At 29.7% G+C, this 14149-nt stretch overlaps 1 protein-coding gene across 1 annotated transcript in view; it reads left to right on the top strand.

Moving 5' to 3' along the window:
• LOC143154785 (dynein beta chain, ciliary) overlaps nt 1–14149 on the top strand; it is a 71823-nt gene that overhangs the window by 24445 nt on the left and 33229 nt on the right. The window contains exons 33-45 of the mRNA XM_076326747.1: nt 1399–1623; nt 2402–2603; nt 2837–3003; nt 3674–4086; nt 4456–4726; nt 5883–6145; nt 6679–6989; nt 7663–7778; nt 8355–8566; nt 9406–9609; nt 9924–9995; nt 11335–11550; nt 11671–11908. Coding sequence (XP_076182862.1) covers nt 1399–1623; nt 2402–2603; nt 2837–3003; nt 3674–4086; nt 4456–4726; nt 5883–6145; nt 6679–6989; nt 7663–7778; nt 8355–8566; nt 9406–9609; nt 9924–9995; nt 11335–11550; nt 11671–11908 — 2910 coding nt within the window. The remainder of the gene's footprint in view (nt 1–1398; nt 1624–2401; nt 2604–2836; nt 3004–3673; nt 4087–4455; nt 4727–5882; nt 6146–6678; nt 6990–7662; nt 7779–8354; nt 8567–9405; nt 9610–9923; nt 9996–11334; nt 11551–11670; nt 11909–14149) is intronic.

The following is a 14149-nucleotide window of genomic DNA, read 5'->3' as shown; positions in this document are numbered from 1 at the left end:
TTTTATATATATATATATATATATATATATATATATATATATATATATATATTATTAAAAAATTCTGAATAGGCCAAAACAATATTTTTGCACTTATTAGTGAAAATAATTTGGTTATAACTGATTAAAATTTTAAATAGTATCATTAATTTCATTATATCAAGAAGGTTCAATTTTACATTGTATTAGGTGAACCCATAAATAATACGAATTTCCTCGATTCATAGTCAAGATCCGAATAAATTTGATTTTGCTTTAAAAATTGCTAAGTAAGGTGTTCGACATCGTACATTCTTCTTATTTGTTAACAATGTAAATAATTTGGAAGGTTTCGCAAAATTTAGAAATGTATTATTATCTACATTTTGTAATTAAAAGTTTTAAACGCTTTTTTTGCGACGTATAGTAATATTAGGTTGTTCAATAAGTTTTGTCGTTTGATAAAACTTATTGAACAGTATAGTACTAGGTTGCTCAATAAATTTTATCGAATGACAAAACTTATTAATCAACCTATTACGTTGCTTTGTAATATATTGTGCAGTATTTCTTTGTTGAAAACTGTTTGGTTTACGCGAAAAGAACTGGACGCTTTGCCCACCATGACGGATTCACTTCTAATAAATAAATCCTATTTTTGTAGTAGTTTATCCAATAAATATTTATTAATTTGTTCCATTCCTTCTAAAATAATTGGAATAAATGTTAATCTTATGAAATTCATAGGAAGTTCTAATTATACGATCAATTTTCTTTTCAATATTTCTGTGTTATATTCTAATTTAGCTTTCTTTTCAGTTTCTTCATATCTACAATAATTCCTACTTTCAAGCAACAAATTTATTTACGTTTATTCAACGCTAGCGATATATTGTTGCAAATAAAAATTTGTATACTTTCTATTAATTCATTACAGTATTAACAATGAATTGGTAAAGATTTCTAATGAAAACAAGCCAAATGTGATCTCGTCTGGATTATTTTCAATTATCTGTAAAACATTCTTTAATTATTGAAAACACTTTTCAATTCCATAAATATATGCGTCTTTGAGTAAGGTTTTGTTTCATTTCATTTTAATCGGGGAAACCTCACAAATTCATTGAAAATACTTCCAAAAAGATGTAATGAGAAATGGAACAAATTTGATTTCAAATAGTGATATGTCGTCATACGTGCATTGAGTTTCGGCTACCGAATCATTTTTCTCGTTAGACGATTCACGAGTGGCTAGGGCTATCAATTTAAGATAAAAATCATTACCAACTCCACTTTTAAGTAAATTGACGGTCCAGATTTTATCGCTTGAATTCAGGAATTACAGTATTTGATTCTTAATGTTTTTGTTATATCTTACAAATAATAAGTGCTATATTTACTCCAATCGATTCGTAACAGGTGCAATTGCAGAATATGTTGAGTTCAAAATTTGTGGGATACTTTCTTGAGGACATTCTCGATTGGCAAAAAAAGTTGAGTACTGCAGACTCAGTGATAAATGCCTGGTTCGAAGTTCAAAGGGCATGGATGAATCTTGAAAGTATTTTCATTGGCTCGGAAGATATCAGAAGTCAACTTCCAGAAGATTCAAAACGATTTGAAAAAATTGATAAGGACTTTAAAGTACTCTACGCAAAATTTTAATTTATTGCTATTCTTGTTCTACAAGTTGTTTCTTTATAAGTTATAGTGCTTTAATTTTGTAAGAAATAAGTTTTATTTGAAAAATTATATACAAAACTAGGCATGGTCAACTCGTTGTCCGATCGAACAATTTCTATTATGCTTGAGTAAATAGCTTTCTCAGTGCACAAATCAAATCTTCGTGGCGTGGTACTTAAATATTGATGCGAAGAACACTGAAAACTATGTAGCATAGGATTTAATTACATGAGTTTTATGAAATATAACTTCGTACAGTCTCAATAGCAGTAATAGGAACTAAAATTTATCAATTTTTTAAAATAGAACCGTCGATTCGAGTAACCGGCAGTTATGGCACACTTATCAAAAATGGCAATTCAGACGTGAAAAAGTTACATTTTCGACTACCTGTAATCATTTTATGACTAATTAAGTTTGCAAATCCTTGAGGATTTTCATTTCGAGTACTTTTCTTTCTCACAAATGGTTTATATTCTGTTTTTTTATTTCTTTGAAAACCAGCTACTACTTTTTGGTACTTTTTTAATAATTTAATGTTAAAATTAACAAATTGCATATTTTCAGTATATAAATGTGTCGCTACAATTTTTTCGGTGTTTAGGCTAATCTGATGAAAAAATACTTCAAATAAAAGTTATTTTTTGGTCAAACTTTTTCGATACTAATATATCTCAGTTACATTTTCCGAAATAAATTCTTTGATAATATTGTGTAAAAAGTCAACATATTATTTAAGGAATTGCTAAAAGAAATGATGAGCAACATAAACATCGTGAAAGCAACGAATCGTCCAAAACTTTTGGAAAAACTGGAAGAGTTGCAAGTCCAGTTGCATGCTTGTGAGAAAGCTTTATCAAATTACTTAGAAACAAAGAGATTAATTTATCCAAGATTTTACTTCATTTCCGCTGCTGATCTGTTAGATATTTTAAGCAATGGTTAGGAAACATTTATTATGCTTTAACTATCTTTATCTAGTTTTAATGATTTCTCTAAAAATGTTATCAGATAGGTACCCCTAATCAAATTTGAAAATTCCTTATTACGAAAATTATATCAAATGAATTGTATAGTTTAATCTTTCTTTAAAACTGTTCTTCTCTCTATCATTTTTTATTGAAGATAAAGTGAAAAGTAGTAATTGCAATAACTCGATCAATTATTTTACAAGGTAATATGCCAGAACTGGTTTGTAAACATTTGGCGAAATTGTACGACTCTATCGCGAACTTAGAATGGAAAATGGATGGTGAAAAGCGAACGAAGATTGGAATTGTTATGATTGCTAAAGACGGTGAAAATATGTCAATTTACGGATCTTGCGATTGCAGCGGAAAGGTAATTTCATTTTCTAAACGAACAAATACTTTTTAATACACTTTTGATAACTACAATCACAGAATATTGAATATTAATTTGAATAGTTTAAAATATGAACACTGTCGATGTACAGTCAATGTGGAGTATAGGAGTGCCTTTTAATCAAAGATTAGATATCAAGAAACATAATGATTTCGTTCCTATTTAGGTACTAACTCGATAAGTTGCTCGTAATGAAAAAATAAATATAATTTAATATACGTAATAATCACTAATATTTTGAAAATTATTTATAACGAAAAGAACTAATTTGTATTTATTAAAAATAATATAACTTCTCTTATACTCATAAAGAGTATGTGTTGTACTCATAATAAAGTATGTGTTGTCTATGTTAGTTTTATTACAGTTCAATAAATCTAAAAATTATTACATCGTTCCATTTATCACAACTTCATTAGGATTTTACAAAGCATTCAATAATTTAATATCACACATTATTTGTGTGGCACTGTATATTCTGTGAACGTATATTTGATCAAAAACATAGAATTACCTAGCTGTTTGAAATTTTAATTACGACCGTAAAAATGTTACTGACTCATAAATATTATTAGTAGTAATAATTGTCATAACGACAATTTACATTCTCAGAGTCCCTCTCTTTGAACGATGCTTATTTTTTCAGGTAGAAAATTGGTTGAATAACGTTACTGATGCAATGAAAAGAACAGTGAGGCATCACATATCTCAAGCAGTAATTACTTACGATGAAAAACCAAGAGAACAATGGATCTTTGACCACAAAGCCCAACCAGCCCTCTGTGGAAGTCAGATTTGGTGGACAACCGAAGTAAACATGGCTTTTATGAGACTCGAAGAAGGGTTCGAGAATACATTTAGAGATTACCAGCGAAAACAGATTAATCAGTTGACTGCTTTGATCGTAATACTTTGTGGAGATTTAAATGAAAACGACCGAAGAAAAATCATGACCATCTGTACAATCGATGTGCACGCCAGGGACGTTGTTGCAAAAATGATTGCAATGAAAGCAGCAAGTTCTTCTAGTTTTCAATGGCAATCTCAGCTTAAACACAGGTGAGTAGGTTTATTGATAAATTTGATTAATTCTGAACCGAAAACTTATTAATTCATTATGAATTCATCCAGAAAGTAAAATTTTTACTAAAAATATAATAAGTTTTATTTTCAACTAACAAACTTGGGACCTCCAAGTCACTTCAAAACGAAGTAGGCAACGAAAAGACTATCTTAAGACTTATCTTAAACTCAATACTTGCCTTGTGTGTACTGTTCGATAAGAAAAAAGATTAAAAAATATTAAGAGTGAGCGAGATAGAATAACACTGAATGAACTTTGCATTAAATATTACTGTAAATTAAAATGTTTTATGATGAAAAACTTCCAAATTTTTTTTAATTAAAAATTGATCAAATCATTTTTAGATGGGACGATAATGCTCATGATTGTTACTCCGATATATGTGACGCATCGTTCAAATATAATTACGAATATTTGGGAAATGTTCCGCGATTAGTAATTACACCGTTAACTGACCGATGTTACATCACTTTAACGCAATCTTTGCATCTTATAATGGGAGGAGCACCCGCTGGACCCGCAGGAACGGGCAAAACGGAAACCACGAAAGACTTGGGAAGAGCACTGGGCCAAATAGTTTACGTGTTCAATTGTTCCGAGCAAATGGATTACAAGGTAAAATTATACAAAAAATCTATTGTTGGAAGATAGATTGACGTTTCTTGAAATGTAATAGGTTGCCCAATAAATTTTGTCGTTCCATAAGAAATGGAGCTATTAGGTTCGTTGTTTTATTTTTCTAAAGATGACACTACTGTTTGATGAACACGTGTAAAGTTTCATGTAGATCTGTCAACTCATTCGTCTATTTACAGTTGTTCAAAGTTAAAGTGTCATAGTATTTTTTTACAATGGAAAAAAACGACAAAACTTATTGAACAACATAGTAATTAATACGTTTATTATATGGAGACCATTGAAATTCGTTTAATCGCAATTTGTATCAAATGAAATAACAATTATATTACACAAAATCGAAGTTTAATAAAATCTGAATCGAACTGAATATTAAATATAATCATAATCGAATTTAATGGAATTAATAAAGATAAAACTTAAGAGGTGATATATAATACATGCCTCGTGTACATACAGTATTGCCTCGTTATAAGTTATAAGTAACCATTCGTGTCTTGTTATAAGTAGTCTCTTTATCCACTACTTTGATATGTAGTTGTCACAGCAAGTGCGATATACTGCGAGTGAGTGAGACAATAGGTCTCGCTTGAAATATCGGTGTTATCAAATCATGTTTGTCAAGTACGAACGCATTTGGAAACCCTGAAAATACCCTGAAAATGCATCCTGTTGTAAAATAGCACTCCTTGCAGACTAGTGTAAGGTGTAGCGTTATTCATTTAACCTCGTCTATGACTTTCTTCTCGATAAAATTGACCGACACTCAAAGAAACTATAGCATTAATGATCGGGAATTGCGAAAGCAATCTGAGGTGCACATTTAAAAACTTTTCCTTGTGTGACATTTTATAAGATCAAAAGTAAAGAAGTTATTTGGATATCTTGACTCATTCTATATATAATAAATATTAGTAATCCAGAAAGTAATGTTAGATTAAAGTATAGTGGTACCTCATATTTCAGCCGCATTAACAATAAGTTAAATACTACAGTTATATTAAAAACGTGTACATCGAATATTTTAATCCTGCTTTGCTTGATACTTAGCGGATGATTATTTAAAAGAGACAAGTCCATAATTTTTCCTTGTTTTCGAAGTTCAAGAAGTAATTGCACTCTTATATTTTTACAGTCTTGCGCAAATACTTACAAAGGCCTTGCTCAAGTAGGAGCATGGGGTTGTTTCGATGAATTCAATCGAATTTCGGTGGAAGTACTTTCAGTGGTTGCTGTGCAAGTAAAGACAGTTCTAGATGGAGTAAAAAGTGGTAAATCAACGTTTGTATTCTTTGGGGAAGAACTTAATCTCGTTGTCACTGTCGGAATATTCATTACTATGAACCCTGGATATGCTGGGAGAACAGAGTTGCCAGAAAATTTGAAAACACTGTTTCGGTAAATCGAAATGCTTATAAAGGTTTATTTAAATCAATTACAATAAAAGAAGCATATAATACGATAATGTAAAATCAACAGATGTCTGTCCATTTGATTTGTTGATGATAATAGTCATTAGCCGCAACCAGTACGATACAGTTCTTGTTTTAATAACCCTCGCTCGGTTAAACTCCGATCTTTAACCCAAATTTTTTTTTTTTATATCTTTTGAATATTTTCTAAGATATCTTAATAATTATAATTAAAAATAATTATTATAAATTCGTGTTTAAACTTATTTTTTTCATATCTCATCAATTCAATGCTAATATAAAAATATAAAAATATCATAATAATTTTCATTAGTAGATAAAATTCGATCCCATATACTATATTTATCCATTAAAACAATTTAATTACGACTGTAACATTTTTTCATATCCTCAACATTGAAAGAATTATTTAGGTATATATTTTAAACGATTCAACAGTATATTTATTTCTATTACAACAATTGTTTATAAAGAACCTTTTACTAATTTATTTTGAAGGCCTTGCGCAATGGTGGTCCCCGATTTTGACTTGATCTGTGAAATCATGTTGGTAGCAGAAGGTTTTCAAGAGGCTAGACTATTGGCTAGAAAATTCATAACGCTTTATCAACTCTGCCGAGAACTTTTGTCAAAGCAAGATCATTATGATTGGGGTTTGAGAGCAATTAAATCGGTTTTAGTTGTTGCTGGGCAATTGAAAAGGGATGATCCTCAGAGACCCGAAGATCAAGTGTTAATGAGAGCTCTCAGGGATTTCAATGTCCCGAAAATTGTGACGGATGATATACCTGTTTTTATGGGACTCATCGGTAAATATACTATACTTTTCAATCGTTTGTACATCGTTACAAAATCCACGTGTATAAGATCAAACAAAAATATATACTTCTAAACCTAGGTATTGCAATTTAATGTAAGTATTCTCTCAAATTTTCTGTTGTTATATTTTTATAAAAGAGCCAGGTTTTCCATTTGGTGCAACATTCAATTCCTTTTTCATTCATCAGCAATATAAATATTTTTATTAATAATTTAATTATTAATCACAGAATATTATATACATATATAAGTGAAAATGGTGAAAGGTTCATTTCGTTTCGTATTTTCCACACAAATTTTTATTGCTAATGAATTATGAAGTTTACTGTCATTTAATCGTATATTTAATAAAATCGATGTCAAATATTTTGTCGATAAACTGTAAATGACATCATAAACTACCTTCTTTCTCATAATGTTACTACATCTCTCTGTATTTGAAACACGAAGGTCGTGTGCAAATGTAAAAAATATAACGACAAAATAGAAATATTGTGTAATGAAATTTATCCTTCAGTGATCTTGAGCGGTTAAAGTATTTAGTGCTCATTTACAAGGAAACTTATCCAAGTGATAGACATCAATTTTAATAAGATGTACAGAGTAGTAACTTTTATTAACTATTAACTTTATATAATATTCCTTCTTTATCGGTTCATTTAGGTGATTTGTTTCCTGCTTTGTACGTACCTCGAAAAAGAGATTTAGATTTTGAACTAATAGTCAAAGAATCTGCTATCGATTTAAAATTGCAACCAGAGGATGGTTTTATATTAAAAGTAAGAGTAAAGACATTAATTCATCTTCTCTCTTCGAACAAAATATTTATATATACTTGTTCACTAAGATTTAATTATTTAAAAAACTGTACATTTATTTAGTAATTATTTATAAAAAAACTTATATTTATAGTTCTAAGGAATACAGAATACTTTGAGTCATATAGTTATTGCCTGTGTGTGTCTTGTCTATATACAATATATGCGCGTGCACATATATTTGTGTCTGTGTGTGTATATGATACGTACATATATTATATTAAAAATACTCGCTCTGTATGATAAATTTCTTTCTCATATGCATTGCCCTCAACGTTAGATTAATTTATGTTCAGTTAAAAAGTTAAAAACTTTTAGCAACCACGAGCAACTCCCACGTAATTCGAAGTGCAAAATACTCAGAACTCCATTTTGCATAATAATTTCAAAGATGAGATCATCGATAATGTACAATTCTTTTAAATAAATAACATTACTTTTTCTAAACAAATAATTATTCATTCATTTATTTTCAAGTAATAAAAATCCTGTATATATTGCAAAAATGAATTAAATTGATTAATTTGATCTAATCAGATTGTTCAACTGGAAGAATTACTTCACGTTCGTCATTCGGTTTTTATCGTCGGTTTAGCTGGGACCGGAAAATCTGAAGTTTGGAAGACACTAAATCGAACTTACTTTAATCAGAACTTAAAACCATATTATAATGATTTAAATCCGAAAGCTGTAACCAACGACGAACTATTTGGAATCATTAATCCCGTCACTCGAGAATGGAAAGATGGGTTTGTATCTTCCTACTATATACTAGGTTGTTCAATAAATTTTATCGAACGACAAAACTTATTGTATAACCTATTACTTGTTGCCCCCTATCATACTTTTTTTTTCCCTCAGTTTACCCTTATTGCTAAGGTAATAAGTTTTTTATTTTTCAAATTCTTCATTCATGTTTTTATGACTGACAACGCGAAATCTTTTACCGATCCATTTAATCTCTGGTTCACTCATAAAACGAAACAACGTCGGGATATCTGCCTTTAAATTAATTTCAGGACACGTTGACGCTAATAGTTGTTTATGACATGCTGTATGAATAATTTCCAGCAGTTTATATGATGTACCGTTAGAGGTTTTTGGGTTTTTCTTATTACCTAATTTAAAGGAATTACAAACCTCTTTTAATAGATTATACAATTTTCCTTGCAATACTAAAATCATTTTTTCTTAATTTTTAAGGAACTGCTTTTATATCTGTCTCATTTATACAAATTGTTACGTTTAGTAAAATTGTTTCAGATTTTATATGAACTACTCTTAACTTCTTTATATTTTTAGTTATTCTTTGTAAATTATTCACAATTTTGCATTGCTTAAAGTGTCTGCAACAATGAAAAAAAATCTTTTAATATGATTTTCAAATTGTTATACTTCACATGGGTATCTTTTTGTACAATTGATTGTTCTTTCATAAATATATTAGAAGAAGTTAAGTAGTAAAATATTTGTACTATAATGGGATAGATAGTACCTTTTATCTCAGAATTAAGAAATAAGTTTCTATGCAAAAATATATTTTTTACGAGTAATGAAATATTTTACAAGTAATGTAACATTTCATTAGATTATTCTCGGTGCTAATGAGAGATCAAGCAAATATGACTGGAAGCGATCCAAAATGGATCATATTCGATGGTGACATAGATCCTATGTGGATTGAATCATTAAATACTGTCATGGATGATAACAAAGTATTGACATTGGCTAGTAATGAAAGAATCGCTTTAATGGATCAAATGAGACTCCTGTTTGAGATTTCCAACCTTCGGTACCAATACTTTCTTCATCATTTTATTCTTGACAATAATTCAAACACTTCTCAGAGCAACTTCTTCAAGCAAATATTTCGATCAATTTTTATTATTTCTCACCCATCACTGACACTTACGTACTATCTTATTCATTTTGTTCTTATACTACTTTCATTACTTATTTCATTATTATTTTACTACTTAATAATAATTTAATTATTTCTAGTCCACCACGAATTTAATCTTCGTTAGTATTATGAATATATATGTAAATATTTGTATATAGATTCGTATCGTACAATCATTAAAAATATTTGTAAATAAATTTCAGAACAGCAACACCAGCTACAGTTTCCAGAGCTGGAATTCTTTATATAAACCCACAGGATATTGGATGGTACCCGTAAGTAAATATTTGTTTACTATTTCGATATGCATGTGTGTTGCATTTTAAACAACGTAAACCTATTTTAGTAGACATATTTTTGTTATATTTCGGAGTCTAATTGTGATAAAAAACATTGTATATATTACGATGGGAAATGCGATTAAAACTAATAACATCGAATTTCATCAAACTTACAAGTAACATGGTTTTACGAAAAACGGGTTTAATGCTTTTTACATTGGCTTTGAATTTTTTTATTTTACTTTTAATCAGACATTCTGGTATATAATACAATCCTTCCTTAGAAATTAAAGTATCATTTTTAAATAATTTTGGTTGTCTCTTCGTAAGCTTATTCTTTTTTATAGACTTCTAAACTCGGTGCACTATAGTCATAACACTAGCGCTGTTTAATTCTTTGGTCGCCAACGAATTCAGGGCAAATGACAGGATTTGTTCGCAGTTTATATACGAAACTATGAGGTTGAATCGAAGAACATGAACTTTCCTTTAAAAAAATTAATTATTTTCGTTATATGTGTTACTTTGCTACTAAAAAATCGAAAATTCTCTAACGTAGCCATATACAGGGTCATTCCTCGCGGATGCGCTTGAACATTAGGATAGTCCTTAAGGTCAGATTCTCGTTTAACAGCTCTGAAAGTGATATTTATGAACTTTTTTTTAATAACTACTGTTAAACTTTGATAGTATTTTTGGGAGGATATAAGGAGATACATTTAAATTGCAGAAAAAATGTTGTTATATAGATTCTTTTTATTGTTTATTAATTAATGTAGAATTTTATTAACTTCGACGACGTAACATATGTTAGCGTACTGTGCAGCGCCTGTCACAGTCATTTAATTGTAAAATGAAAATAAATACCTAATTTAAAGTACAAAAATGGAAAATGGAAACATTTATAGTATTCCTTCAAAATTTGTATTTTCCTAAACCACTTGGTTTCTGGATATTTCATCAAAACTTTAATCCATAGATTACGTTGTACAACTTTTATCGCTTAGATCCATAGTTTGACCTATTTCCTTATTCTATTTTCTTTATTTCATTTTTAATAGTGTGTGCAATATCTTTGAAATTAGGTTTCAAAACAGCTATCAACTATATCTTAACATTGTGCAAATTATTCTTTATACGAAAACAAAATTTATATATATTGCGGTTGTGGTTGTGGTTGTGGTTGTGGTTGTTGGTGCTGTTAATGCTGTTGCTGCTACTGTATTATTGTTGTTACACGTCTTTGTGTACATAGATACATTAACATATTTATGTGCACCATAAAGATGTGTAACAACAACAACAACAACGATAATAATAATAATTAATCTAGATTTGCAGTCAGCTGGATAGACACAAGGGAACCATCAGAAAGGGCAAATTTAACAATCTTATTTGATAAATATGTTCCACCGCTCGTTGAAGTAATGAAAAGCAAATTTAAAAAAATCACACCGTTACCAGAAATTTGTCATGTAAAAATGCTTTGCAATTTATTGGATTGTTTTATGACCGAAGAAAATGTACCACATGACTGTCCAAAGGAATGGTATAGATAAAAACAAGTTGTAACAATTTAAATATAATGAAATAAATATTACAATCTTGAAATTCGAATACATTTTAATTGATCGATTAATTGATCTGTTACTCCTTTGCTCTGAAAAAGGTACGAGTTGTATTTTGCATTTGCTTGCATTTGGGCATTTGGATCGGCGACTTTTCAAGACCAGTTAATCGATTGGCGAAACGAGTTCAATAAATGGTGGCAACATGAATTTAAAACGATCAAATTTCCAGCTGGTAGCAATATATTTAATTACTTTATTGAAGAAGAAACTAAAAAACTGATTCCCTGGAGCGAAAATGTCAAAACTTTTGAATTAGATCCTGATCTACCGTTGCAGGTTTGTTTAAACGATTTTCTATTTATTATAGAAACAATCACTTACGAATAAATATACAAACCTGAAAATTATATTGCAATAAATATTCACCAAATGCAGCTAAATCAAAGGATTGTATATTTTTTTCGAACTATTCGTATGAATTTATTCATTTGAATACTCAAGTATTCAAATATTAAATTATTCAAGTAGTTCCAGACTTTTTCTTGGGTCTCGGACTTAATTTAATCCTTGCTCAGTCGCCCACTTAACATAATGGTCATCATTTTGACCCACATCAAGGTTTTCCATTATGTACGATTCGAACTATGATTTTTTAGACAACAATTATTACCTAATAATGCTTACAATATAGAGGAGAAGATAGTACGTTAAAAGAATACAAATACTTTCTCAATACAATATTTATTTTATTCTTGTACACTATATACATATAATAATATTTCTTGCCATATGCTGTTCGTATATATGCCTCGGGCAGTTTATATATTTTATATTATATTTATTTTCATTTCCTATGCAGATATAGTATCTTGCATATTTTCGAAGTTCATTCGATGAAGATAAACTTTGACGACCAAACTTTCTCCCCGTAATTTCAATAGCGGTAATAAAATGTACATGCAAAAATATATTTCCGCAATCATTGCTTATATTACAGTAATAAAATTGTGCAGACGAATAGATGTTACCGACTCTCCACTACGCTTAAGACACCTACACGAGTTAAAATGTCTTGTTTTTGGTTGGTAGACGATTAAAGTAACAGAAAGGAAATGAGGATTGATAATTTTAGAACTCCATCTCCGTGTATTTTATTGGCGTTATGAGAATTTTCAGACGGCTATCAATGATTACAATAGACATTAAACACACTATCGCGTGTAAACTTGGACTCATGTGTCCATAAAGTACATCATAAAAATGACAGATTACTGATTGTTGTTAGTCGATCACTTAGATCAGTCTTCTACGTCCTCAGGAATTTACTAATGACATTGACCGTTTTCGTAGAAAGATACATAGACAGTCTTTGTATCATTCGTTTGGTCGATCTCGAATCAACTACAATTGTGTGTAAGAGCCGTAGCCGATGCGTTACCAACACAATAGTGCAAGCAAGTATAATGTAAAAGCAAAATAATGTACACAAATTGTTACGTGACACAAAATCATTTTTCACAAAAACAATACAAATAACCGAAAACATTTATTCTATATTTTTTACTCACTTTCATTTACGAAGGATCTTCTTCTCAATAATTGTATCACCATTTACTGAACACCCTGTACACAGGTTCTCTGTGTGTGCAACATTTAACCATGTCACAAAGTTATGTAACTCACTCTCTCATTCTAGTGACGCGACAAATTCATTTCAATATTTTTCCCGATTTTCTAAAATCCTTCCGTCTTCATACGATTCATTTGTTTCACCTCTAACCATTTCTATCTTATCTCGTAAAACTTTCGCTTTCTCTAAGTTCGTTGCTCGCTCCCACGCTCTTTTCCCTACCAACTTTCTCGATATACCGCATTTTCATATATGTATTATACTTATGTATATACAGTAGCAAACATACAGGACCTTAAAAAAAAATACTGACAAACTTTGAGGTCATATAATATTCGGTAAACTGAAATGACGTAAGTGGCTCGAATACTTCTGTTCGCCGTATACGCTTTCTGATCAAAGGACTATCTTATCATAATCTTCATCTAATGTCTATAAAAGGTGTTGTGTGTAATCGCCCGTCCATTTCCAGACGCTGCGTGTTGCAAAATTATACATTCTTTTAAATATTCCAAAATTTATCCGAATTAACTGATCGACGTATTTTACTTTCTAAAGAACGTAATTATCGTAATAATAATTATTAATTGTAACATTGTCCAAATAAAACTGTAAATTATATTTATTTATTTTATAATATTAGAATATAACTCCTACTGCTAAAGAACTAGTTAGTGGCCTTACCAAAATCATGAATCGTTACTAACGTTGATAATATTGATTTTGTAATCTATGTTAATTTAGCATTTTGCACACATTATAAGTTTTGCGAGAGCACTATATGACCTTAAGGTTCATAAAAATTTGTTTCTAATAACCTGTAAATATTCACCGTAGAAACTACGACGATGAATTTGAAATATATTTTTCGTTACTAAATTTTAGGAAAACGCGAAACAATGATATATGTCGATTAGTAGTACATAATGAATCATACATTTTGCGAA

Source organism: Ptiloglossa arizonensis, chromosome 2 (assembly GCF_051014685.1).
Source record: "Ptiloglossa arizonensis isolate GNS036 chromosome 2, iyPtiAriz1_principal, whole genome shotgun sequence".
NCBI classification, from domain to species: domain Eukaryota; kingdom Metazoa; phylum Arthropoda; class Insecta; order Hymenoptera; family Colletidae; genus Ptiloglossa; species Ptiloglossa arizonensis.
The sequence above is the reverse complement of the archived record's forward strand: the minus strand, read 5'-3'. Positions and strand labels throughout refer to the sequence as shown.